The sequence below is a fragment of the Chlorocebus sabaeus genome, chromosome 20 (assembly GCF_047675955.1).
Source record: "Chlorocebus sabaeus isolate Y175 chromosome 20, mChlSab1.0.hap1, whole genome shotgun sequence".
Classification (NCBI taxonomy): Eukaryota; Metazoa; Chordata; class Mammalia; order Primates; family Cercopithecidae; genus Chlorocebus; species Chlorocebus sabaeus.
The window spans coordinates 133,265,043-133,292,420 of NC_132923.1; the positions used below are offsets into that span (position 1 = coordinate 133,265,043).

General features: G+C 59.9%; 1 protein-coding gene across 7 annotated transcripts in view; it reads left to right on the forward strand.

Moving 5' to 3' along the window:
* The window catches only part of LOC103225737 (uncharacterized), a 133,178-nt gene that overhangs the window by 36,761 nt on the left and 69,039 nt on the right, over window positions 1–27,378 (forward strand). For all 7 annotated transcript variants that reach the window (XM_037985151.2, XM_037985152.2, XM_037985154.2 and 4 more), the window contains exon 4: window positions 6,435–6,539. In XM_037985151.2, coding sequence (XP_037841079.2) covers window positions 6,435–6,539 — 105 coding nt within the window. The remainder of the gene's footprint in view (window positions 1–6,434; window positions 6,540–27,378) is intronic.

A 27,378-nucleotide genomic window follows, 5' to 3' on the forward strand; every position in this document is an offset into this window, starting at 1 on the left:
CTGTCCCCTCCTGTCCCCTCCTGGCCACTCCTGTCCCCTCCTGGTCACTCCTGTCTGCTCCTAGCCCCTTGCTACCTGGGGGATGCTGGGCTGTCCAGGGAAGACAAACATATTCTCAGGAAATCCACGGCCTGTGCAGGCTTTGACTCTGTAGGGAGGTGTTGTGATGGTTCGTCTCATGAGCAGTGCAGGCTCAGAGATAACCAGGTCCATGCACGATCGTGTCTTCCACAATGTCAGACTTTATTGATGCTGTTTCTATCAGAGGCCGTGAGCTCCATGGAGTTCCCGAGGAGGTGGTTCTCCTTCGTGCTTCTGGTTTACTCTGTAGTCAGAGCCACAGGCACACAGGCTCCCGCCACTCCACACGCCTGTCAACATTGCAAACTATATATCATAGTGTACTTAATATATAAATGCTATAGATTAAACATTTCACAACAAACAAAGTCACATTGAACCCTGGGAGAAAAAGAGATAGGAGAAAGGGTTAACGGGAGAAAAGACAAAAAAAGACAGAACAAAGACCAAAAGCATCTCCTGGTCTGGCCCTGGTGGCCTCCGTGGGCCTTGCAAGGAACTCGGATATGGCAGAGACTTCGGGGTGGATGCTGACTTCTTTCCACAGGGACAGCCCTTTTCAGCAGCTGAAGGCCTGCTCGTGTTATGACCACGGAGTCCTCAGTGAGGCCTGAGAGTGGAGCGTGCTTGTTTGTGTTACATGCAGTCTTTATTTTTAAAATTTGTTTATTAAGCAAAAGGCATCTTGTTCTTGTTGGCAAAGTGCCCTGTGAAATGTGAAATAGAGTCTGACTCTTAAGATGGAGTTATTTATGTCAAGGGTGCTATATACGGCTGTGTTGTTGCAGAAACCTGGGACAGGGTTGGTGCCCTTCCCCCTTGTACACAGGTGGGGTTGGCAGAATCGATGGGGGTCCAGGCCACTGGATACTGCCCTGGATCTGGGCTCTGGTGCACCTGCGACCTTGGCACCTACAGTTGGGGGTGCCCAGGGTGAGGCCTGGGTTTGGGGCCCTGTGTCCAGCTATTGGACCATCAGGCCGGCGGGCCCTGCAGTCTATCTCCCCTCCTTGGTTGTCCGGGCCCCACGGCCACTGCCCAGCTGGTTGGCCGGGCCTGCTGGGAAGGGTCTGCAGGGCCCTCTGTGGACCCCGGGCCGCCCTCCGCTTTCCTGCCTCTGCCGTTTTCTTTTCCTTTTGCGTTCTGGCCGCATGCCAGCCCTCAGTCCCAGCGTGGGAATTGGCGGAGCTGACACCCCAGGCTCTGCGCTCCCTTTTCCTCCATGCGGACACAGCACAGGCTTCACAAATGGCCTGGTGGGACCTGTTGTCCCACTGTGACCCCCACCCATGCTCCACAAATGGCCCGGCGGGACCTGTTGTCCCACTGTGACCTCCCCCCACACCCCAGGTCTCTCCTCCTGTGGAGTTGCATCCAGACTCACAGACCCCTGTGCCAGGCACACGTTTGCATCTGGACCTGCCACCCACCAGACGAAATCACTTATGCACCGCCTTGCACATATTGGCGTGCACACACACACACACACGTGCATGTGAACACACATTTGTGAGCAACTAGTCACGGTCATGCCCATATGTGCTCACTGGAGCATGCATAAGGCCACACGCCACATACATGCTTATGTGCAGACATATGCTCACACACCATGCTCAGTCATATGCACAGGACATGTGTCCTCGCTCACACACAGGACGTGTCCTCACACACACACAGGACATGTGTCCTCACACACAGGACGTGTCCTCGCACCCACACACAGGACATGTGACACACCCACACAGAGGATGTGTGTCACTCACACCTACACACGCTCCCATTCATGGCTGCAGCTCCATCCTCACACCTAGCCCAGAACTTCCTTCTCTTTCCCTCTTCAGCATTAGAGCTGCCCTGTAGGGTGGTGGGTGGGAAGCCCTGTGACGCCTTAGAGTCCCCAGGCATCTCCGGGCTGGGAGCCCCATCCAGGGGGTGTGCAGGGCAGCGACCTTACCACCTGCCCATGCCTCCCCGGTGCTCAGGGGCAGAGACCTACCCTGGATTCTGTCGTTACCATCTCAGATGCAGGCCTTGGGACTGCTCGGTGTCCTCAACAGAAGGGGCAGGAGTCCCTGATCCTCGGCTTCATCCCCGTTCCCTGGAGGGCTCTGCTGGTGCGTGGTGAGGGGACGTGGGCCTGCCCTCTGGTGCAGGGGGAGCACAGGCCATGAGGCACAGAGGTGGTGCCAGTCACCAGTGTCCGGAGTGATCCTTAGTGGCAGCCAGAGTTCCTCCTTCTGGAAGATTCTGGGTGCACTGCCCCTACTTCAGCGATCATCTTTGGAGAGCTGGGCTGGTGGGCGAGGAAGGATAGGATGGCTTGATCCGCCTGGTGGTCACCCCAACTTCCCATAAGATGGCTGGGTTATTCAAGGGACAGGAAGAAAAGTTGCCAAGGGCTCTGGCCAAGCGGCAGCTCCAGAGAAGTAGCTCAAGGTCTTCACCTGCAGGAACTGAGCCCCTGGAGGGGAATCCAGTCCCCTTTCCACAGTTAACCCGATTCCAGGAATGAGCTGCAGCCACTGCAAGAGGTGTTTGCTTGTGGTTCAGTTCAGTGTGAGAAAGTGGGGGTTGTTAAAGAGGCTACAGTCATGGACATGCCGCCATGCACTCCCCAAACCTGCCATCCTGTGCCGGTGGCACCCCAGATGCCTCTAAGGGCCCTCCCAACCTTTGGTCTAGGAATTTGAGGTAGACCCGCCCAATTTCACCCCAAAGTAGACGCCTGGGAAGCTGGGCAGCCGGCAAATGGCCACGGTCCTCACTGCCAGTTCCCATTCTTTGAATGAGGGAGAGGTGTGGCCCTTGACGGCTTTGGAGGCCGGGCTGCTGCATTGTCAGGTGGCTGTGCATCGTCAGGTGGCTGTGCATTGTCAGGTGGCTGTGCATTGTCAGGTGGCTGTGCATCGTCAGGTGGCTGTGCATCGTCAGGTGGCTGTGCATCGTCAGGTGGCTGTGCATCGTCAGGTGGCTGTGCATCGTCAGGTGGCTGTGCATCGTCAGGTGGCTGTGCATTGTCAGGTGGCTGTGCATTGTCAGCACATGCTGCAGTGGGGAGGGGATGTGGACGGCATGGGGCGTCTACCAGGAGCATCTGCTCTCGGTTTGGAGCGCTGCTTTGTGCATCTTTGTTTTGGGGCCTCCTGGTGTTTTTCCACCCCTTGGGAGGGAGCAATGCCTTGTGCAGCCCTCCTCCTCCATCCCCTTGTGCCCTCCCTTTCCCCAAGGAGCATCCACCACACCCGGCTGGCCTGGACATGCGGTGGTTTGTTCATTCATTCACTCCTTCATCAACAAGCTTGCTGGCGCACCTGCGTGTCGGAGCTGGGTGGGTGACGGTGATCAAGATGGAGTTCAGGGCTGCTCTCAGGGAGCCCGGGGCCTGGCGTGGGAAGTGAGTTGTCACCGCAACTGAATGCCTAATCATGGTTGAGAGGCACTAAAGGGGGCAAGAGCGGGGCTCTGTGGGCCCTGATTTGGAGATGGGGCTTAGGGAGCCTCCCTGTGGAAGTGACATTTGGGGAAGAGAAGAGTTGTCCATGCAGAGAGCAGCTTGTTCATGGGAGAACCCCAAGCAGGGAGAGCTGAGTCTAGGGGGAGGCCAGCAGTTGGACGGGGGTCGGATAGGGAGGATCTGGGGACCGTGGGTTTTGTGCCGAGTCAATGGAAAGCAAGTGAAGGGTTTTGCAACCGGGGAACCAAGATCTGAGTTATATTCTAAAAAGTCACTACGGCAGTGGGGTAGAGAATGGAAACTGAGTGAGCAGGAGAAGCTGGGGCCAGCTAAGAGGCGTCTGTGGAGGGCAGGAGATGATGGTGGCCTTGGTGTCATGGTGGAGACGAGGTGGAGAGATGTGGGTGTGTTCAAGGTACCCTGAGGGTGGACCCAACTGGACTGGCTTTGAACGGGATGTGGGTGAATGATCCAGTGTGTAAGGTGCTATCTCCCAGACCCCTGGTCTGAGCCGCTAGGTGAGCTGCTAGAAGGATTCGCTGTGTACTCATCCGAGTGACTGGCCCAGGGTCCAGGGAGCATCTTGTGGCCGTGCCCTTCCAGCCTGGGACAGACGTTAATCATTGGTCTCTGTGTCCTTTTTCTAGCCCAGGATGGAGACTAATGATTAATGTCTGTCCTGGACACTGAAGAGAGGGCAGCGGCTGCCCCGGGCCTGGTGCCCTGCTGGGTGCACATGTGGTAGGGTCCGTGTGCGCCCCTTTCCGTCGACAGAGAGTCAGCTCTGCCTGCCTTGAGAGATGGTGTCTTCATCCAGGGCAGCGGGGACTCTGGATCTGGCTGGGATTTTCAGAAGCACACTCCTTTTCCCCTTTGTTTCAGATTTAGGCAGATGCTTCCTGGGAGAGCAGGGAGGGAGGGAAGGGTGTGGAGTTTAGAGGAGGGTCACAGGGTGGTGGGCATGGGCTCCAGGAGAGGGGCCCTGAGAACAGGAGGGTGGGGCCCAGCCGGTGGGAAACAGGGTGGGAAGGAGGAGGCAGTGAGTGGCTGCTTTTCCCCGGGCTCAGAGATCCGGGCAGGTCCTGCCTTCCATCCTTCAGCAGAGCCCGGGGAGGGCAGCGTCCTAGGGGTAGACTCCGGGCCGGCACCTGCTCCCCACCCAAGGGTGACTGGTCTTGGCTCTTTGGGGCTGGAGGTCTTCAGGATGAGGAAAACCGGAACCTGCATGGTGGGAACTGAACACAGCTGGTTTGCTCTTGCAGCTGCGCATGTCAGCCGGCTTCAGGCCTCACACCTGGGACGCGGATGTTTCCTGTTGCTGGGCCCCAGGCTGGTCCCCTGTCCCTGGGGAATTTCCTGGGCTGCTTCCAGGGTCATGGCAACTTCCATCCGGCTTCCCTGCAGGCCCCCGGCCCCCACCCTGTCGAGTTCGGACACATCTTCCGGCTGCACGTGTTTGGCTGGAGGGAAGAGGCTGGTGGGGCCTGGATGTGGCCAGATGCGTGTGAGGGCCCAGGCGGGGAGGGGATGCCCCCATGCCCGGGGCAGCAGTGGTGGCCATGATTGCAGGAGGCGTGGGAGGAAGAAGCTTTCACAGGGACCCGTGTTTCTCTGTGCCAGCCCAAACCCAGGCCCGGTCGTCCTGATCCCAAGTCCAGGTTTGGGTGCTGGCCTTGGGCACATCTGTAAATGGGACGGCCACACAGGCCCTGAAGCCCAAGCCAGTCATGGCTCACTCTGTGGTCCAGGCCAGGTAATGAAGTCTCTGAGCCTTGGTTTCCCCACCGGGCACAGCCCCTGGTCCGGGGCTGCTTAGATGATGAGTGGCCAACTGTCCTCCTTCCTCTCAGCTGACCCAGCCCATGCCTGGGAATCCTGGGAGCCCTGGCGCAGCCACCACAGGGCCCACCTGGCTAGAGCTTCCCTCCCGACTCCTGGCAGGGGTGCCATGAGTGACACACAAACTCACTGAGCCCACAGGTCGCACAGGCTCTGGGTGGGGCAGGGAGTCCCAGGTCACTGCCCTGACCATGCAGTCACCCAGTGAGCACCCCTCAGGAGTGAGCGCAGCCCACGCACCTTGGTCCTGCCCTCCCAAGTAGTAACGTGAAGGGTAGGGGTTGCCCAGTGAAGGAACTTGGTACTGGAGTCCCCGGGGGGCACCTGGTCCAGCCTGGAGGGCACCTGCTGTGGAGGGGGCAGTGAGGCAGTGTGGGGCTGCCAGTAACGGGGCTGCCTGCCAAGCCGCACGGCACCCCCCTCTCTCCAGAGCCCCCGCCTGGCCTCTCAGGTCCAGCTGTGGCCTCCTCCACCCTCACACCCTGGCCTTGCTTTCCCCAGGGAGCCCCAGGGCAGCTGCTGTCAACACTTGGCTCCCCACCTGCCAGGACCTTACCTCGTCCCCTCCCTGGGGTCTGACTGGCCTGGGCCGGGGCCACCCCTCCCTGGGAATAGGGCCAACCTAGTAGATTCTACCATCAGGGCCTTGAGGGGGTTCCTCAGCTGGCCCTTGTAGCTGTGCAGTGCTGACCACTGGGCAGCCCACGCCTCCCCACTGCACCGCCACCTTCCCTCCTCCCAGCCCTCCCCAGCCCCCACTCCCTGCGCACCTTCCCCAGGAAATGCCCTTGGCTCCTCCCCATCTAGGTGAAGTGAGTTAGGGCTTTACTGCACTCTAGAGGGGTTCCGCCTAACCCCAACTGCATGCAGCCATGGCTGGGGGTTGGGGGACACTGCAGCCACCATTGGTGGCTGGGCAATGTGTGACCCAGGACAGAGAGAACAGGGCTGGGGACCTAGCAGGCTGGGTGGGCTGCCTGCCCGAGAGACCCTGAGGCCTCACCTCCCCCTGCCTCGCCCCTCCTTGCCCGTCTCACTGATTTGCTCCTTCCCTCCGCAGCTGAATGCAGTGCTGGCTTCTGTTTTCACGGTGGCCATTGTGCGCCAGGCTCAGCCCAGCCGTGCCAGTGTCCCTCCGGCTTCCAGGGACCCCGCTGTCAGTATGGTGAGTGGAGCCCCTGGGGCACCAAGGCCCTGGTCATGGCCAGCCTGTGGGCGAGGGGCGGAGATGTGTCGGCCACTGGCTGTCCCCAGCACAGCTGTGTAGGGCACACCCTGAGTGAACGGGCATTCTTCTGAGGACGTTCCACAATCCCTCCACCAGTTCCCTGCAGCCCCTCTGAGGGTGTTGAGGGGAGGGGTGACCCCGAGAGAGCCCCCTCAGTGGATGGTGCTGGAGCATATCATCTTGGCGCCCACCGCACCAGCCCTGCTGTTTATAAAAGGGGACGCTGGCCCCCTGGAAAGGCACAGGGTGGCCAGGTCCCAGGGTCTCCAGCTGTGCTGCCACCTTGCCGAACTGTGGTTGTCCTCAGTGTTAAAAGATGGGGGACACCCGGGGGTCCTAGCCGAGGCGACTGGTTGAGTAACCACAGCACAGCCTAGACAGGATTCCCTCACAGGCCCCAAAGACCAGGCTGAAGCAGAGCTGGCAGTGGGGAGATGCTTGCAGGGACTGGGGATGGGCTGAAAGCAAGCCATCGGGGTGACGGGATTTCTGTGAAGAAAAGTGCGTGCCAATGCGGGGGAAAGTGGCAAAGCCTCGTCCCGATTCCTTTGGGCCATAGGAAGCGGGAGTCTTCCCTTCCTCTGGGGTTTCCTGCTCTGTCCCGGGTTTCTTCATCCTAGCCTCACGCAGCCTAAGCCACAGCCGTCCCGATGGCATGAAACACTCCCGGTGGCCCTGGGGCTTTGAGACTGCTTCTGTGGTGGCCACCGGGGCTCCATGCCAGGCAGATGCCAGGGCAGAGTGAGAGATATGCTCCGGCGCCCAGGCAGACAGCAGGGGGAGACTCGAGGAAATCAGAGGAATCAGGAGGTCCCCACGTTTGTGAAGGGCACCCCTGCCCACTCCACGTTCCGCTGGGGGCCGGGCTGAGGAGGGGTTCTCGAGAGGTGCTGGGTCTCCCCAGAGTTCGGAGCTGGGTGCCAGCAGCCTGGGGCATTGGTCATTGTTGGAAAGGTGGACGGTTGGTGCTGGAGGGTTTATTGAATGTCCTCTGTTAGCTGGGACAGCCCCTGCCGAGTCACCGCGAGTGCCTGCTGCTTCCTGGATGTTCCTGGATGCCAGGCGGTTGGGAGGGCAGCTGCCCTGGCCATGGACTGAGATCCGGCTGTCTCGTTTGGACGAAAGGGCCCCCCCGGGTCCCCTGCCCTGTCACTGCCCTGCCACATCCAGGCTGCAGGCCTTGGCCAGGCCTCCCTGTGGTCAGAGGTGACCCGTCCCAGCTCCGAGGGCAGATGGGGGTCCACACATGATGGAGTGGGCTCTGACTGTCACGTTTGGGCTCTTGGGAACTGTAATTATGGCCACAGGTAGGAGTTGAGAAACGCCCCGAGGGGCTCCTTTCCGTCTCATTTGTCTAATCTTTTGGCGTGTGCGCCGCTTCATTTCGGTTTCACACAGAAATACCAGGGCTGACTGGGCTGGCTGGGGAGGTTTCCGGGACAGGGCTGTGGCTCACGGGTCAGCCAAGCAGAGCCTCCGGTGGTCTCTGTTCCTAGGGGAGGGCAAGGAGGAGGTGGCCTTGGGGGGTGCCTTTCCTGGTCGTGTCCTCTGGGAGGGGATGGAGGACACCTGACCTGCCCCCTCAGGGCTGGCCTCCTGCCCACCGTCAGTCGCCTCCTCCCACCTCATCTTTGTCAGGAGCCTGCTCGGAGCCCCCTGCTCCGTGAGACCCTGACACGCGGCCTGCGGGGCACCAGCAGGCACAGGGTTTGTAGGAGGCTCACTGGGGGCTGCACACTCCATGGGGGAACTCGGTGTCTTGTGGGGGCAGGGTGCACGCAGGTGCCCTGTGCCCCACCGGCCTCTTGGCTCTGACTTCTGCGTCACAGACTCTCACGGCGCCTGGGCTCCAGGCTCAGCCTCCAGAGCAGCAGCCCCATGTGCCGGTCACCGTGGGAATGCACTGCAGAGCGGGGAGGCTGGAGGCCGGGAGCTCCCTCCTGGCTCCGAGCCACTCTCTTCCTGTGTCACCTCATCAACTCCACACTTCATTTGCTTCCTGAAAGAGGAAACCAAGGTTGGGGAGACCCAGCAGCTGCTGGTGCTCAGCTCGCAAGTGGCCTCGCTGGGGCTGAAGCCAGGTCTGTCTGAGGGAGTGCCATGTACTCCCTTCTGGCCATGCTGCCACCTGGTGCAGGGACAAGCCTTGGTCCTGGGGGAGCTGCTGAGATTTGCTTTGGAGAAGAGGGGAGCAGGGTCCCCGGCAGGGCAGGAGCGTCCCTACCTGTGGCTGGCTTGTGGCCCTTGGGTAGTGGGCCTCCTGGGAGAGTGGCCAGTTAGGGCAGACGTGGCCTTCACAGGGGGCAGTTGACAAGCTGGAGGGTGGCTTCCTGGCCTCCTCCCTGGTCACTCTCTCTGGCAGGAAGGGGAGGGTGTGGAGGCTGGGCGTGCAGAGCCGAGGGCACAGGGCTGGATCATGCAGGCCTGGGCATCAGGATGGAGTGCGTAGAGCTGGGTGTGCAGGGCCAAGCCTGCAGGGTTGAATTGTACAGGGCCAGGTGTGCAGGGGTGGAGTGTGCAGGGCTGGGCATGCAGGGTGGAGTGTGCAGGGCTGAGTGTGTAGGCCGGATGTGCAGGGCCAGGTGTGCAGGACCAGGTGTGAGGGGGTGCTGCCTGCAGGTGTAGCCCCTGCCCTTAGCGCTCCCACCTAGACCTCTCACCGTCACCTTCCTGTCCCTGCTCCGCTCTGGGTCTGGACACTGTAGACCTGAGCTCAAACACAGTTGGGAATATTTAACTAACCCCCCAATTATAATTGATTCCAGTTTTGAAAATAAAAGCCATATTTTCTGGTTCCCCCAAATTATTTCATTTGAACAACAGAGTCGGGGAGGAAGACAGGAACTCTCTGGGCAGCTACGGAGGGCAGTTGTGGGAAGGAGCCCTCCCCGCTCCCCACAGCCCCAGCTCTCCCTCCTTGGCCCAGACGGGGTCAAGTCTTGGGTGTACAGCAGGCGGGTGCTTTGCAGCAGTTTCCCTGAGGCCCTGAGAGCCTTTCCACAGAAGCAGTGGGAGCTGTGGGAGCACAAAGCGGGCCTGTCTGCCCCGAAGGTGGAGGGCCTGGCCTGGGGCAGGGCCTGCAGTGAAATCTTCCCTGGCCCAGTGCAGGCCTCGGTGCCGTCAGAGTCAGGGCCAGCTGCTCATTTTGTCCAGGGCTGGCTTTGGTATTCCCCAGGCCTGTGCCTGTGTGACCACTCCACCTCTCGGACCACGGTCCCCCTTCTGTTCAGCAGGGAGGAGATTTGGCAGTGTTTTGTGCAGGTTGCATGAGTCCACGTAGGTGAGGCCCAGAGTGGGCCTGGCAGAAGGGTTGGGAAGTGGGGGTCGTGGCAGGGACAACCATTGTGATGGCTCAGGTGCAGACTTTGTCCCCAGCTGGTATGGTTCGGCTGTGTCCCCACCCAAATCTCACCTTGTATCTCCCATAATTGCCACGTGTCATTGGTTCGGCTGTGTCCCCATCCAAATCTCACCTTGTATCTCCCATAATTGCCACGTGTCATTGGTTCGGCTGTGTCCCCACCCAAATCTCACCTTGTATCTCCCATAATTGCCACGTGTCATTGGTTCGGCTGTGTCCCCACCCAAATCTCACCTTGTATCTCCCATAATTGCCACGTGTCATTGGTTTGGCTGTGTCCCCACCCAAATCTCACCTTGTATCTCCCATAATTGCCACGTGTCGTGGGAGGAACCCCGTGGGTGGTGGTTGAATCACGGAGGCAGGTCTTTCCTGTGCTGTTTTTGTGATAGTGAGTAAGTCTCGTGAGATCTGATGGTTTTATAAGGGGGAGTTTCCCTGCACAAGCTCTCTCTCTCGGCCTGCTGCCATCCATGCAAGACGTGACGTACTCCTCCTTAACTTCTGCCATGATTGTGAGGCCTCCCCAGCCACGTGGAACCGTGCGTCCATTAAACCTCTTTCTTCTGTGAATTGCCCAGTCTTGGGCGTGTCTTTACCAGCAGTTGGACAACGAACTAACACCCTGGCTCTTGGGTTAACTACACACTGAGCACCCAGCTGCCATGTGGAGTCTCCCGGAGTGGTCCAGGGTTCGGAAGACCCCCCAGGACTGCCAGTATCCTTGCCCTGTGGGTCTGCAAAGGAGGGAGGGAGACTCTAGAGACCCCCTTCCCTGTCCCTGGGAGGGCTTTGGGGTCCCATCAGAGCATCAGTTTCATCAGACCAACCAGGAACAATTTTCACAGCCAAAAACCCGGCCTCGTCCTGCCTTTGCACCCGGGTCCCACCTGTGTGTGCTGCTCTGGCAAGCGTGGGTGGACGCCCCCACCCCTTCCCCAACACCCACTGGTGACCTGGGCTTGGCACAGAATCTGTAATGAAAAGACCGGCAAGAAGAAGTTACTGAGGACAAATGACCTCCTAATAGATGTCTTTTGTACCACACAAGGTGACAGAAATCTCTACAAATCTACTAATCGCTTGATCTGGTCTCAGCTGACCTCGTGGGACAAGGGCAGGCTCTGAGAAATGAGGCCTGGGTCACCTCTGGGTACTTTCTTGGCTCAAGAACCTTTGGCTCAGGCCAGGCATGGTGGCTCACACCTGTAATCCCAGCACTTTGGGAGGCTGAGGCAGGCATGTCACTTGAGCCCAGGAGTTCAAGACCAGCCTGAGCAACGTGGTGAAACCCCGTCTCTACCAAAAATACAAAAATTAGCCAGGCGTGGTGGTGGGCGCCTCTAATCCCAGATACTCAGGAGGCTGAGGCAGGAGGATTGATTGAACCTGGGAGGTGGAGGTCGCAGTGAGCCAAGATTGTGCCCGATTGCGCCACTGGACTCCAGCGTAGGCAACAGAGCGAGACCCTGTCTCAATCAATCAATCAATCAGTCGATCAATCAATCAATGCCTTTGGCTCTGATTCCCTTCTGGGCCTCAGTTTCCCCCGTCAAAGGGGCAGGTCAGACAGGTCTCTGGCACCACCACACTAGAGTGTTGCCACCCTCACTCCTGGGTCCAAGTGAGTGGTCAGGGCTCCAGCGATGCCCAGCAGAGGCTTGGCTGCCTCAAGGACTTCCTGGAGGAGGTGGGCCTGTGGGCTGGGGAAGGGTTGGGAGGTGCAATTTGTTCTGGACAAGTTTCCAGACGGGAGAGAGACAGGAGCTGAGGAGCATAGTGGAGGAGAAAGTCATTTTGGCCCTGAGGTACAGGGTAGGGAACGAGGGACGCATCAGCCAAGCTTCTAGAGGGTCCTCGGCCTCTCTCGGTGAGATGGAGCCAGGCGTTGCCGGGGGCTGGCTGGCAGGTGCTCCCAGGTACCTGCTGTGTGCCTGCCGAGCCAGGAGAGACGTCAGTGGTCCTGCCTGGAGCCTCAGCACCCAGGCCCACTCTGAGTCCTGCTCCTTTGAAGGAACCTCAGTTTCCCCGCCTTGAGCAGGAGGCCCTCAGTGGGGGTCTCTCGGGTGTGGGCTGGAGGTGGCTCTGGCAGCTGTTGGGGCCCTGAGGCTATGCCAGGAAGCAGAACCCTGGAGAAGCTGGGGTGGCCAGGGCTGGGTGGGGTCCTGAGCCTGTTTAGCCCTTGGCGTTGGCTCGGGCGACTTTCTAAACTGGGATCATTGATTGATGGAGAGGAAGCGGCCCTCCCCGCTGCCCTTCAATGCTGCCCACTGTGTCTGAGGGTGGGAGTCTGACCCCTCGCCAGAGCTCCAGACGCCACCCAGGGCTGCTCTTGGTGACCAGCCACTGCCAGGCCTGGGAGCTGCCGCTGCTGGCCTCGGACTCTGTGCCCCAGGGAGTGGTGGGAGGGGAGGAAGGGGCTCCTGGAAGGGTGGGCTCTGGGGCAGGGATGTTCTTTTCACGGCCTCTCTCCATGTTGTGCACGGCCTGGCTGGAGCTGGAGCTGGGGCTGGGGCTGTCTCTGGTCGTGCTCCCTGCCATGGGACCCTGTCCAGAGGCCTGCAGCCTGCAGCAGCCCCAGCCTGGGCTGATTCCTGGGGAGGCATCTCGTCTTTGTCCTGTGGACGTGGCCTTGGGTTAAATTGACCCTGGTCCTGGGCTGTGGTTCCAGGCTCCCCGAACTGCTTCCCATGCTTACCTTTAGGTGTAGCCAAGCAGGAGGTTTCCATCTGGGCCTGGAGCTGGCTTAGCCAGGAGGCCACCCTGGGGGAGGCTTTTTGTGTCTGGTGTGAGAAATGATCCTAGCATGCCCTGGGAGGACTAGGGGTTACCTGGCGGGGGGATCCAGCACACCCGGAGGACCCAGCAAACCTGGGGGAACCCAGCACACCCAGGAGGACCCAGCACACGAGGGAGAACCCAGCACACACAGGAAGGACCCAGCACACCCAGGAGGACCCAGCACACCCAGCAGGACCCAGCACACACAGGAGGACCCAGCACACCAGGAAGGACCCAGCACACCCAGGAAGGACCCAGCACACCTGTGAGAACCCAGCATACCTGGGAGAACCTAATACACCCGGGAAAGACCCAGCACACACAGGAGGACCCAGCACACCAGGGAGGACCCAGCACACCAGGGAGGACCCAGCACACCCAGGCAGGGACCAAGGGAAGGGTCAGCCAGGCTTCTAGAGGGTCCTTGGCCTCCCTCAGCAAGATAGAGCCTGCCCAGGGCTGGCTGGCAGGTGCTCCCAGTACCTGCTGTGTGCCTGCCAATCTGGGAAGGAAGGACCCAGCACACCCAGGAGGACCCAGCACACCTGGAAAACACTCAGGACACCCAGGAGGACCCAGCACACCTGGAAAGGACCCAGGACACCCAGGAGGACCCAGCACACCTGGCAGGACTCAGCACACCCAGGAGGACCCAGCACACCTGGAAAACACTCAGGACACCCAGGAGGACCCAGAACATCAGGGAAGACCCAGCACACCCAGGAGGACCCAGCACACCTGGAAAGGACTCAGCACACGCAGGAGAACCCAGCACACCAGGAAGGACCCAGCATATGCAGGAAGGACCCAGCACACCAGGAAGGACCCAGCACACCTGAGGAGAACCCAGCTCACCCAGGAGGACCCAGCACACCCAGGAAGGACCCAGCACACCCAGGAGGACCCAGCACACTCAGGAGGACCCAGCACACCAGGAAGGACCCAGCATATACAGGAAGGACCCAGCACACCAGGAAGGACCCAGCACACCTGAGGAGAACCCAGCACACCCAGGAGGACCCAGCACACCCAGGAAGGACCCAGCACACCCAGGAGGACCCAGCACACCCAGGAGGACCCAGCACACCAGGAAGGACCAGCACACCCAGGAGGACCAGCATACCAGGAAATGACCCAGCATAGGCAGGAAGGACCCAACACACTTTGGGGGAGGATCCAGCACCCTTGGGGCGGACCCAGCGTGTCAGGGGAGACCCCCTCACCCAGGATCCTTGCTCCCTGGCCTTTGGGGCAGGGAGGACCCAGCATCCTTAGAGAGAACCCAGCCTGTCTGGGGCGACCTCCTCAGCCAGGAACCTTGCTCTCTGGTCTTTGGGGCAGGCTGGCCTTGGTCTAGGCGTTTTCCTGCTCTCTGCTCGGGGGTGGGAGTCCTCTGAGAGCAACACCAGGCTTCTGGCCTCCATGGTGGGGTCGTGTCCTTTGAGCGCCGGACACCGGACCGCTGGGCCGGGAGATGCCTCACTGACGCCCGCCCTGCCTGCCCTGCCTGTGGCTGCCCTGGGTTCCAGACTTGGAGGAGCACTCTGGTTTCTGGGCCATCAGAAAACCCAGCCGCCGGCCATGGCGGTCCTCTCTCTGTGGGATGGCCCAGGGCTGCCCCTGGTCCCCCAGACCCTCTCTCTGTGTCCTGCTCCCCAGGCTGATGGATGCCTGTGCCCACAGTTAATGGGGTCCCTGGAGGCCCCCAAGGAATATGGAGGTGTCGACCATGAAGACAAGCCGGTGCTGAGCCGGCTCAGAGTGGGAGGTAGGGCTGTGGTGTGTGTGTCCCCGTGTGTCACAGCCTCCCTGGGGCCCTGTCCCTGGGGATTGGTGGAGGGCGGAGACTCGGTGGCCCTGGGGATGGCTGGAGGGAGGGCTGAGCCTCTGCCATGTGAATGGGGAGGATGACTAGCCTCCTGGGCGGGCTCAGTGCCTGGTACCAGGCTGGGCGGTGGAGGGGACAGGATGAGCTGCTGCCAGGCCAGTTGTGGGCTTCACACCCTGCAGGCAGTGAGGGCCTGGCGCAGGGGCGGCCTCCTGTCCTCTCATTCCCGGCCCGCACGGTCTTTCTTGGAGGTGAGGTTGGTGGTGCGGTGGTTGTCCGCTGGGCAGGGCTGGAGCAGGTGTGCCCCGGTGGGTAGACAGAGCACCTGGCACCTGGGCCGGAAGATGCCTCCTTCACTCTCGCCCTGTCTGGCCGCTCTCGGGTCCCAGGCTTTAAGGAGCTCTGCCTAGTTCCTGGGTAATCAGAAAACCCCATGCCCAGCGGCCCGCCTGGCTATCCTTTCCTTGTGGCCTCCGGCTTTTCCACACCCCTTTAACTGCACTGAGCCCCTGGAAATCCCCTGAGTCCCGCTTCCCTGTGGGAGCCAGTGCCTGCCGGGCTGCCCCTTCCGCCTGCAGGGGGTTGAGCGGGCGGGGCAGGTGCCTGACTTTGGCTTCTCTGGCCTCAGTCCCTGTGTGACAGTTGGCTGGGACAGGTGTGGCCCCTCCAGGACCATCTTGCTATGCTCAGGCCGGGCCACCTCCTGGACAGGACAGCTGGGGAGACTGAGACCGCCTGCAGAATCCAGCCTGTCTTTCAAAGGGCTGACTCTGGGCAGGGGATTCCTGTTTGCCCAGTGAATTGTTTAATTACCAGGTTTGCTCTTCCCATCCCCTGCCACCCACAAAACGGCCTCTGTGTTTATCCTGGGATAACGCTATCCTCCCTGGCCTTGGCTCTGTGCACAATGGGACTGTGTGGCCTCTCCCAGGCTGGTTTCACAGACGGGGTGGTCTTTTAATGTCATACTTACAGCAGGAGACATTAAGGGGCAGACCCTCCCAGGCACTGCAGGACGGGGGGCTCTGTGGGCTCCCCCCACTGCCCCCGTGCTGCCTGGTGAGTGGGCACCTCCAGTCTCCCTGCCCGTAGCACGGACGGCTGTCCAGACAGCTGCCGAGCCCAGTGGCAGGCCACTCTGACACCGTTCAGAGGATGATCAGGCCTCTTGGCTCCCTGTGCCTGCTGCAGACTGGAGACCCTGTGGCCCCCCAGTCTCCTGGGTGGTCTTCTTGGACAGATCTTCCCACCAGCTGGGTGCATCAGGGACCTTCAGCCTCCAGGATCCTTTGAGTCCCCTGCTCCCTGCCTCAGCCATCCTGTCCCATGCAGACCCCCTGGACTTCAGGGCAGCACTGGGGCTGGCCGCAGCATCCGGGTGTGGGGCTGTGCCTGTTCTGTTTCACAGATGGGGATACTGAGCCCCTGGCAGTTCTTGAGTTGCTTGGAGTCAGTGGTGGACTTGGTATTGGCCTTTGCCCCTTGACCACCTGCCCAGGGCAAGGCTTAGGTCCTTTGGGGGCCCCGGCTGAGGGGCAGCTGGGTGGTGTCTGGGCACTGGTGTGGCCTGGGTGCCCTGCGCTGGGTCCCAGAGACTGTCCCTGCCTCTTTGGGTCCTGCATCGTTGAAGGAGCCTCTGTTTCCCCCACCTGAACAGGAGGCTGGTGTTGGGGGTGTCTCGGGCGTGGGCTGGAGGTGGCTTTGGCGGATGGAGTCGGCTGCAGGAGCTCCCTCCGGCAGTGTCTGGGGCTGTGGGTTGTGCCCGGGCCTCTGGCAGACCCGTACCGGGCAGCTGCCAGCTGAGTGAAGCCAGGCTCTGCCCACTCACCCAGAAGCTGGGTACCCAGCCTGACAGCTCTCATGGGCCACACTGAGGGTTTGCATGTTCTCTTCTGGGTGGAGAGGCTGGGCCAAGCTGCATGGAGCTGGGGTGCAGACCTACACCCTGTGAACACGCTCTGCAGGCCCTTGCGGGCTCAGGCGGTGTCTGGCTGGTGGAGGGAGCAGAGGGGCAAACGCCACCCACAGGGCTTCTGTAAAGTGCAGAGGACACAGGTGTCCCCTGCGGTGCTCATGGCCCATCCTGCTGATGTGGAGAAACCCACCGTCAGGAGGGGCTAAAGGGCTGGCTGGCAAGGTCACAGGGCACTGGCTGGCATCCAGGGCAGGGCATGGGGGCAACAGAGGTGGCTCGAAGAGGCCAGGCAGGGGACGGCATGTGGGTGTCCTTGCATTTGGGGGCTCTCAGCCTGAGCGCTGGGGAGAGCTGCTTGGGGTGCAGGTGATGGGCCCCCATCCTGAAGAAAGTGGTTGCGTGCTGGGATTCCTGAGGAGCCTGGCGGGCTGAGCTGCTGCCCGAGCCTCACTGTCCTGCTGTAGCCAAGGGGGTGGCCTCCGACCTCTACTGAAGTCCTCATACCCCTGCCGTGTTCCTGGAGGCCGGAGCCCTCCGGGCCTTGGTTTTTACCCAAGCACAGAGTGGGTGCGCTGAGGGCTGAGGCCCAGTGTGTCTATGTGTCTATGACACGTTCATGGCAGGTCCTGCACACCGTACCCGCTCATCACTCCAGGAATCTCTGGGAGCCTCTGCACCCCAGGCCTGGCTGCGGTAGACATGTTGATGAGTCAAATTGCAGCCTGTGGCTGAGCTGCGGAGGAGACTGGGTGCAAATTCCTGGGCAATTCCTGCAGGCAATCCTGCACAGGCCTCTCAGGTGTTTATGGGACGGGTTCTGCCTTCTCACCAGCTGGGCCCTGTGGCTGGGCCCGTCCCACAGCCTGGCAGACCCTTGGGAATGAAGGGTCCAGGGTGGTGGGCAGCAGCCTGGGGGAGCCCAAGGCTGGTTTCTGGGCTCCTGGCAGGTCTCAGCCTCCTAAGGGAGGAAAGAGGGGAGGGGCTCCTACATCGAGGTCCTGCCATGAAGGTGCCATAGAAACACAGGCCTGTCCTGCCTGCACCAGGTCCCGGAGGGCAGGTTGGTGGAGGGCTGTCTTCTTCGAGGTCCCTGCAGCCTCCCAGCCTGCCTCTGGGTGGACAACCCCGGCCTGCAGGGTGACGCTGTGTCACAGGTGCTCATAAGGACTGAGGGCCCATGGTGTGATGGCCAAGGAGCTGGGCCAGGCTGGCCGTGTCCCCGGCAACCGAGACCTGTGGTCAGAGCCTCCCCCTGCAGGGCTGCGCAGTGCTGGCTGGAAGGTGGCTTGTCCTGGGAGAGCCTCGGAGGGGCCATGTCCATGCTGGGGGTGCAGGAGGGATCCCTGCCACACGCAATCCATGTGCAGTCAGTAAACACGCAGGCCCCGCCTGACCTCTGGCAGTGCCAGTCCACTGAGAGCCCCGCTTTGGGGAGCTATGCCCGAGACAGGGGCCTTTGTGGGGAGGGAAGGGTCCCAGGAGAGGCGAGGAGGCAGAGCCTGGGCCTCCTGGAGCTGTAGCCTCAGGGGCAGGTCTGGACTAGGTGAGCCCTGGCGGGTAGGAAGGGAGGAAGCGTGTCCAGGCCCTGCCCGTGTCCAGTGCATCCCTGGGAGGGACCAGGACTCTGTCTTGCCCTGTGTCCTGGCTCCTGCTCACATCTTTGCCTCTAGCACTCTGGCAGCATAGGTGCAGTACTGCCCATCTGCCAGCACCGTGTGACCAGGGCTGGGGCCCTTCTGGTCACCACAGGGCAGCAGCAGGCCCCAAGTGCCCCTGCCACTGGGGTGTGGGGCCCTGGTGGGTTTGGGTGCTACACCTGGCCAGGACGGCATTGCTGTGTCTCAGTTTCCTCCCTGGGAATCCAGGTGTGGTAGTGAGGGCCGCTGTAGGGGGCCGTGGTGAGAGTCAGACGGGCACTCCACAGGGCACGCTTGGTCTATCACCCGGTTGTTTCTGAGGCTGGAGAAGAGAGGCGCCACTGCCTCCTGAGTCTGGGTGAGCTCTGGGGGCCACTGCTTTGCAGCACCGAGGACCCAGCCAGCCCAGGTGTCTCCTGGGAGCCCTGCAAAGCCCCCCTAGGGCGTGCCCTCATGTGCCTGGGCAGCTGACCTGGGCTCTGTGGCTTCTCCAGCCCCAGCCATTTCCAGCTGTTTGATGGGGTGCTGGGGGTCTCATAGCATGGAGTGCATTGGGGGAAGGGCCCCGGGGTCCCTCTGATGGGCCGAGCAGCTTGTCCTTGGGGTCTGCTTGGAACGCTGCCCAGAGACAGTGGGGCTTGCTGGCCCTGCGGGGTTCCTTCCAGCAAGGGAACACCCAGGTCTTCCAGAGCAGCCTGTGAGCAGCTCGGTTCTTGGCCTGGCCGCCAAAGTGGGCCCCAGGTTGGCCAGTGTCCTGTGCCCACCCTGCCTGAGTGCTGGCCGCCCAGTGCCAACCCTGTTCAGGGAGGCAGATGCCAGGACCTCTGCTGATTGCCCATTTTCAAGACTCCTGGGGCGGTGCATGCCCCCCTTCCCATGGAGTAATGAATGAGGCTCTGCAAGCGAGGGGCTGCGTGCTTCTGGAATCTGTTCTCTGACTTGGCTGCCCCAGGCATTCCAGAGCAGGGCCCGGCCCTCTGGCCCGGTCAAGCTGGGGGCCTGGGCAGCATCACTCAGGCCAGGCTGGCCAAGAACAGGACAGTGACTGCAGGAGGAGGAGGTGTCTGAGGTGCTGACAGCCTCCTAAAGTCTCCAGCCAGTGCTGGCCTCGGGAGTCTGCTACCCAGGTCAGCCTCACAGGCCAATGTCTTCTCTGCTGGGAGCGTTGGGGGAGGTCACCCACTGTGGTGGGATCAGGGCTGTATGAACCTGCAGGGTAGTGGTCCATGGTGGGTCCTACAGCGGCTGACCCTGTGGACTCAGGGAGGAGGAGGCTGGATCCCCACTGCACCCCGCGAGGGTCCCTGTGCTGCTGGGTGTCAGGGTCCACAGTGCCTGCCCCGGATGGAATGCTGAGTGTGGCTGGAGCAGAGTTGGAAGGCACCCGGACGTCCACGCACACTGCTGTTCTTGGTGACGTGGCCACGTCCACTTGGGGTCCTCTGCCCTCCTGGGAAACTGCGGTGTGCTTTGGCATACGCAGGCCCCTGAACCCCTGGGGCAGGGAAACCTGGACAGCCCTGTGCCACCCTGTTTAACTGGGCAATTCAGGAGATTCCTGGACACCGGGCACCCTGGTGCTGTGCCGCAAGTCCCACCATGGGGACCGTCCAGGGCCAGGCCAGGCAGCCCCACACAAAGCATCCGTCTCTCAAGCCAGGCACTGATAGGCTCCTGGTCCTGCTCCCTGGACCCCTCCTGGAAGGGGCCTTCGGCAGAGGAGGGGTCCCCACCTCCCTTCTCACCGAGTGCTCAGGGCGGGACACTGGCACCCCCTGGTGGTCATGAGAGGCCAGAGCAGGCGCAGGGACCCCGGGGGTTTAAGGTCCAGCTTGGAGGAACTTGGTGAACTCCGGGGCAGAGTGAGGTCTGAGGATGGGCTCTGCACGTGCGTTTTCTCACCCACTGCCGATGCCATCTCAGTGCCATGTCTGATAAACGAGGTGCCTGGGGACGCCCAACTGCCCAAGCCTCGGGGACACAGTGGGAGAGAGGATGAGACCCAGGCAGGGGGTTCCAGGGCAAGAAGGGGGTACCTAGGGGGCTTCATTCATGTGTCCATCGCTGGACCCCACTGCATGCCAGGCCCTGTGCTGGGAACCCACCAGCCAGTCCAGCAAAACCCCTGCCCTCCTGGGTCCGTGTCCCGGTGCCAGGATGGAATTGGAAGGAAGGAAAGGTGATAATTCAGCCGTGGTGCCTGCCGTGGAGAACGTCAGGATACGGGCTGGAGAATATCAGGATACGGGCTAGAGAATGCCTCGGCCAGAGCGGGGCCGTGGTAGTGAGGATGTCGGGGCCTCACAGGAGGGGAGGTCTGTCTGTGTGAGGACCCGGGCGGGCCTGGATGGGGGTGCCGGGGGCCCATTCCTGGGTTCTGACGAGCCTGGTGCAGGGTGGGTTTGTCCGGCGAGACCCTCACCCCTGTTGCATGGCTGAGGGTTTTAAGGAAGTGGGGGCCAGACCCCTGCCTTGGGGAGCTCCCTCTGGTCATTGGAGGTCGAGGAAGGCGGCCCAGTGAGGAGGTTGTGCGGCCACCAGGGGAGATGGTAGTTTATGCCAGGGCTGAGCTGGTGGCCAGGGCAACCTTAGACCAGCACAGTGGAGAGAGGAGGCTGGAGCTGGGCACAGGAGAGCAGAGGGAGGGGAAGCTTGGGCTCCAGTAGGTGTGAGGGAACGAACAGGAGTGTTAGGGTCACCCCGACCAGACTGTTCCCCCTCCCTTCCCGTGGGTCTTACAGTGCAGTCCTTTGTGACCTCCTCTGCTTTTGCCAGGAGGTAACCCGGCAGGATTTACAATAAATCAGCTTGCCCGAACATGGGTCTGCTGGCCTCTTTCCTTCCTCGGCTGTCCTTCCAATTATCCCTCACAACACGCAGTTGCTGTTTGTGCCTTTGCCCAGGAGGGGCTGGTCTGGCAGGACAAGTGCCCCCAGGTTGCAGGGCTTTGCCATGGCCTTGGGAAGTGGCGGGTTCTGGCCTTTGGGGTCACCTGGCAGGTCAGACTTCCCTCCCCAGATGCGCAGACACCACAGGGCCTGCGCCTTCCACACTTGGGGTGTCTGTGCCAGCCTCTCTGTCTCAGTGTTCCCATCTGTAGAATGGGAGCAGGACTTGCAGGCTGCAGGGCCTCCTTAATTCAAACAACATCAGCCTCATCTCTCTTTCTTGGGGATGTCTGGGGAGCTGGAGGGGGACTCTTTGCAGAAAGACATAGAACCGATGCCAAACCCAGCTCATGAGTGAAACATTCCTCACTGCATGTCCCATCAGCGAAGTGCATTCTTCCAAAATGTCTGCTGGCCTTTCCCAGGTGCCAGGCACGACTGGGGGCTGGCCAAACCCTGGTGGCTGAGCTGGCATGGCCCGTTTTCAGGGACCTATAGTCCAGTGGGGAGGCAGACACCCCCTGCCCAAGCCGTGACTCCAGCTACGATGAGGGGACGGACCTGTGGCTGGGGCATGGCCTGGTCCGCGGACAGGGCAGGTGCTCTGGGTGGCGGGAGGCTCAGTCCACCAAGCCCAGACATCTGGGGTGCTGTAGGTGCCAGGCAGGGGGCTTGACTCTGGGGCCTGCAGTGCCCAGCCTCGTGGCCATATGTGAGTGACAGGGAGACAGGCTCGGATCCTGGGAAACGATGGTCTTGATGAAGGTTTGGGCAGGTGGGACAGGCCACCCACAAGGTGCAGGTGCGGCGTGTGACTCACTGTGAGGGCCGGTGCTGGGCTCGCACGTAGGTGGTAGGGGGCAGGGCTGCTCAACAGCAGGCAGCCTCCAGGGAGGGACCCTTACTGGACCAAGAAGGGGTGTGGGCAGCACCAGCAAGGGGATGGCAGCACGTCAGGACGGGGGCTGCCTCAGTGGGTTCCCAGCGAGGCTGCAGCCCACCCCGGCAGGGGTCTAAGCTCTGCTTAAGGAAATACTAGAAAAGTGCTGAGCCCCGGATTCTGATTCTTCTTGCTCTGCACTCAGAGGCTGAGCCAGCGGCGCTGGGAGTGTCATAGCCTGTGTCCAGACTGAGGGGGACACTGAGGGGGATGCCCGGGGCCGGGCCCTCTAAGCCTCTGGGTTTCTTCCTGCGGGTATTGACTATGTGAGGGTTTGGGGGTCTGGGCAGACCCCATGTGAGTCAGAAATCAGTGCCCTTGGGGGAGAGACAACAACAGAGAGGGAGACACAAAGAGAGAGAGAGAGACACAAAGACAGAGAGACAGAGAAACAGATATTGAGAGGCAGAGACACAGTGAGAGACCGGGATGAAGAGAGACAAAGAGAAAAAGACAAAGACAAAAAGACACAGAGAGACAGAAAAAGATAGAGACAGAGAAAAAGAGACAAACAGAGAAATAGAGACACAGAGAAAGGACAGAGAGACCCAGAGGCAGAGACAGACATTGAGAGAGACACAAAAAGAGACAGAGACACGGAAATAGAGCGTGTCTGAGAGACACACGGAGGAGAGGGCAGAGAGCCTGCCGGGCTCGCCCACACCAGCCCCCTACCCCTACTCCTTACTTTTGCTTTGGGGCAGCCGCTAGGCATGGCGCTGGCCTCCCACCAGCACTGCCAGAGAATGAAACATCCCAGAACTCGGCCGTGGAGGGGAGTGAAGACCTGGATCTTTGGGGGAACCAAGGAATGTTCTTGGCTTCCTTCCCAGCCTTTGACATTTTGTCTCGTTTTCTGGGAAACAAATGGGAAAGAAAAACCCCCTCCCACATTTTGGAGGCTGGTTTGTAGAAACAGGACAAACCTGGTAACTTCGGAGTAAGCAGAGAAACTGCCAGAAGTCAGGAGAGCGAAGTGAGACGGGGCTGGCAGGACTGGCTTCCCTGCTGTGTGCCCCCTCACCCTAGCCTGCCACCCCACCCCGTGTTTCCTGTTGCTGCTTCTGCGTTTCTGGAAGAGGCAGGTTTCCTAGGGCACACCCAGGGTGTGGGCAGGACCAGTCTTTGTCATCAGCTGCACCTGACTTTGAATCCAGACCTGGCTCCTGGGCCTCCCACAAGCTCCCCCGGGCCTGTGACTCCGTCCCTGCAGGGTGCATGGTCCCCGACCATCCAGGCCGGGAGTCTGCAGAAAGGGCCTCTCCACTGGCAATGAAGGTGAGGGCGCTGGGTCTTGGGCTGATGGCAGAAGGTGATGGGGTCCTTCTGGTCCTGCGGGGTGACCCCACTTCTGGAAACAGTGTTAGTGACTTCTTCACCCTGGGGTCCTGCATGGGAACCTTCAGGGCCTCCCGTTGCCAACTTGCCGGCCCTTCCAGATGGCTGAGTCCCTCGTCCCTCTCCAGCTCGGGTCCCCTGGGGGCTCCTGGCTGGACAGGAAGCTCTGAGTCCCCCGTAGCCCTTGCTCCTCAGTTGAGTGTGAGGGGCCCTCCCTTGCCCATTCCCTGGAGCCCAGCTCAAAGCCTGCATCTCCCCCTTTCATCAGCCTCTGCTCGACCTGCCGCGCCATCTCCCCTTGGAAAGGCCGTCTTTCCCGCCAGCGGGTCCTTTCCCCTCATAGCATCTTCCGCCAGAGACCAGGGCAGACTTGGGGGAGAACCTTCAGCTTCATGTGACCCAGAGACTCCTGTGTGCCTGGCTGTGGGAGTACAGAAGGGCCTAGAGTTGACCCATGCCCTCCGAAGCCCCTGGGGCACTAGATGGATGTATGCCAGAGGGTAGTAGAGGCCCCGGAGGGTAGAGCCCAGCACCCCCTCCTGTAGAGACCTGGGGGAACAGCCCAGCAACCCCCTCGCGGCCAACCCCTGAGGCTGTTCCTGGCTGCTCTGGTGGCTGCCAGAGGGGACTGCCGGGTGACCCTGGAAATCCAGAGTGGGTGGGGCCTGTCTGACCGTTTCTAGGCGACCCACTCTTGGTTTCCAGGGTTGCCCTGGAAACCACAGATGGGGAGGGGTTGATGGCACCCAGCCTCCCCCAAGCCTGGGAAGGAACCTCGGAACCCCAGAGCCTTTCCCTGCCTATGGAGCTTTCCTCTTGGAGAACAGGGGAGCCTCTCAGCCCCTCAATGCAGATTGCTAGGTGAGGACAGCAGGCTAAGGCCACACACTGCTGGGAAAGGCCACAGCATAGACGGCAGAGATGAGGGGATGCCAGGGGTGAGGAAGGAGGGAGGGAGGGGTGAATAGGTGGAGCACGGAGGGTTTTAGGGCAGGAACTCCTCTGCGTGATCTTACAATGGTGGAGCCAAGCCACGAGCCACTTGTCCAAGTCCCTGGAATGCACAGCCCCAGCGAGCCCCGAAAGGAACCCTGGACTTCAGTTAATGACAATGTGTCAACTTGGGCTCATCCACCGTGTCATTCCAATGGAAGATTGAATGATACAGGAAATTATGTGTGTTGGGAGAAGGAAACTCTCTGTACTTTCTGTCCAGTTTTTCCATAAGCCTTAAAGTGCTTTAAAAAATAAAATCTATTAGTTAAAAAAAAAAAAACCAACCCAGCATTCTTTGCCTTCTGGGACTAACCTTGCCAGACCCTCTCCTGTCCCTAGAGCGCCTCCCTACTCCCAGGAGACAAGCTCATCGGTTTTTGTTTTTTTTTTTTTTTGAGACGGATTCTCACACTGCCGCCCAGGCTGGAGTGCAGTGGTGTGATCTCCACTCACTGCAACTTCTGCCTTCCGGGTTCAAACGATTCTCCTGCCTCAGCCCCCTGAGTAGCTGGAATTATAGGCACTTGCCACCATGCCCAGCTAATTTTTTGTGTTTTTAGTAGAGACGGGGTTTCACCATGTTGGCCAGATGGTCTGGATCTTCTGACCTCGTGATTTGCCCGCCTCGGCCTCCCAAAGTGTTGGGATTACAGGCATGAGCCACTGCACTGGCCAGGCCTGTTGTTTATTTTGGTGCTTTCTTGCTTGGTGCACGTTCAGATGCCTCCTTTCCTGTGTCTTCCACAGCGGGTGGCTCTGTGCTTTCGGTGTCTGGGCTGGATACTCCCACCGCCCCACTCCCAAGCCATTGGGTTTGTAATTGTGATTACACAAGTGTTTGCAAGTAGACTTCTTTTTTTTTTTTTTTTTTTTTTTTTTTTTTTTTTTAAGAGACAAGGTCTAGCCCTTTGTCAGGTTTGAGTGCAGTGGCACAATCATAGTTCACTGCAGCCTCGAACTCCTGGGCTCAAGTGATCCTCCTGTCTCAGCCTCCCAAAGCGCTGGGCTTATAGGTGTGTGCTACCTTGCCGGGCTGCAAATTGATGTTTGAGCGGTCAAATGTCGAGGTTCCTAGTGAAGTGAGGAAGCTCTTCTGTTGCAAGACCAGTAACCTAAATTAAGAGGAACCGCCCCGTGGAAGGCAGTAGTTTTGGAATGACTTTTCAGGGCCTGAGGCTTAATGACGGGGCAAGTGGCTGCCTTGCTGAATGGCCTTAGTGCACTGCAGAGGCCCCCAGGGTTCCTCCTCTACCCACCTTGCAGAGTGAGATGCATCCCAGAGCTCCCAATGCAGAGGGGTGGGATGAGGGATGGAGAAGAATCTTCTAAGATATGTGGTTTAATTTTTTATTTTTATTTTTGTTTGTTTTGTTTTGAGACAGGGTCTCACTATGTCACCCAGGCTGGAGTGCAGGGGCACAATCATGGCTCACTACAGCCTTGAACTCTTGGGCTCAAGTGATCCTCCCCCTCAGCCTCCTGAGTAGCTGGGACCACAGGCACCCCATTATGCCCAACCAATTTAAAAAAAATTGGTAGAGATAGGGTCTTGCTATGTAGCCCAGGCTTGTATTTGTTAGAAACGGGTGCTCGGTGCTGCAAACAAGAACCAGTACTCAGACCGAAAATTTCTCAGCAAGGCAACTTTACTTCTGCAGAAGCGTGCTGCTCGCATCCATCACGATCGCAAGGGCACACCGACCACAGAAAGGAAGGGGTTTTTATCCCTAACACAGTTCTGGTTTCTGTGTCTTTCCCCTATTGACTGGGGTTGGACCGCACAACCTAAGCTGATCCCAGTTGGCTTAGATCTAAACTTTTTCCAAATAGGGAAAACGTGTATCTTGTGAGCAAGAAAAAGGGAAGTGGGGGGATGAAGGGGGTAGGGTTGATTTACAACCTTACAACTTATGACCAGGAAGTTGAGTCTTTGAAGAGGAACTTAGTTGTCCCAACATACTGAACTCCTGGCCTCAAGTGATCCTCCTGCCTTGGCCTCCCAAAATGGTGGGGTTACAGATGTGAGCCACCGCACCAGACCTAGATATTCAGTTTTAGAAGAAAATTAGAAAGGAGGTCGACAGAGTCACATGTACATTTATGCATGACCAGTTGATGGAGTGAGAGAGAGAGGAGGGGACGAGAGAGGCAGGAATAGTGGCACTGCAGAGTCCTCAGAGGGAAGAAAGGAGAAAAGCTGGTCAGGCAGTTCCTGGAGCTGTCACCTGGGGGTGACATTGGACCAGGACAGCTGGGTGATGTGTGTCCTCCAGGCAGTGAGTGCTGAGGGTCTAAAGGAGACTCTGAAGTTAGCACATCCAGACCATGGCCACTGGCCCAGCTGAACCACTGCACAGAGCGGGGAGGGGAAGGCTGGCTGCACCGCAGAAGCCTGCTTCCTGTGCAGAGGGCTCTGCGTGGCTCCGTTAGACAGCAGACCACCCAAGAACACTCACGACAGGGCTGAGCTTTCAATGTGTTTCCTGAAAGCCCGTGGAGACACCCAGCCCTCTTGACTGCTGTGCCCGCCCAGACAGCGCCTCATAGATTAGATGGTTTTCTCTGAGCCTATGCAAGTGACATCTGCCCACAGGCTGCTTCTTCTGGGAGGTCTTCCCTGATGTGCCCTTTGACACTTTATCCCCTAAACTCCCCCGTCGCCAGTGCTTCCGGGATCCCCCGTCTCTCTTTGCCTGGTCTGGGCATCCCTCGGTACTCTGCAGTGCTGGCTGTGGGAGTGAGTGAGGGATGAGCGGGCCCCGTGTCCGGCTCTCTGTAGGCTGTGCCAAGGCGGGGCGGGGTCTGACGGGAATTGGGATTGGAATGTTCTGGCTACCGCAGGCTGGCAGGCCTTCTGAGCTGCAGGCGCAGAGATAACCGCCCAGCGAGGTGGGCACATAGCCTGGACGCCGGGCTTGCTTAGACAGTGGCTCCCCTTCAAGACCCCTCCAGGCCAGCCTGGCCGGGCAGGATGCCCCCGCCATCCTGGGAGCCAAGGGCAGCTGCAGCCGGGAGCAGCCTGCAGAACTCTTCGGGGGAAGCTGGGTTCTGTTTGTTTTTCATGGTAAAGGTTCAATTTTTCTTTTGCTGCC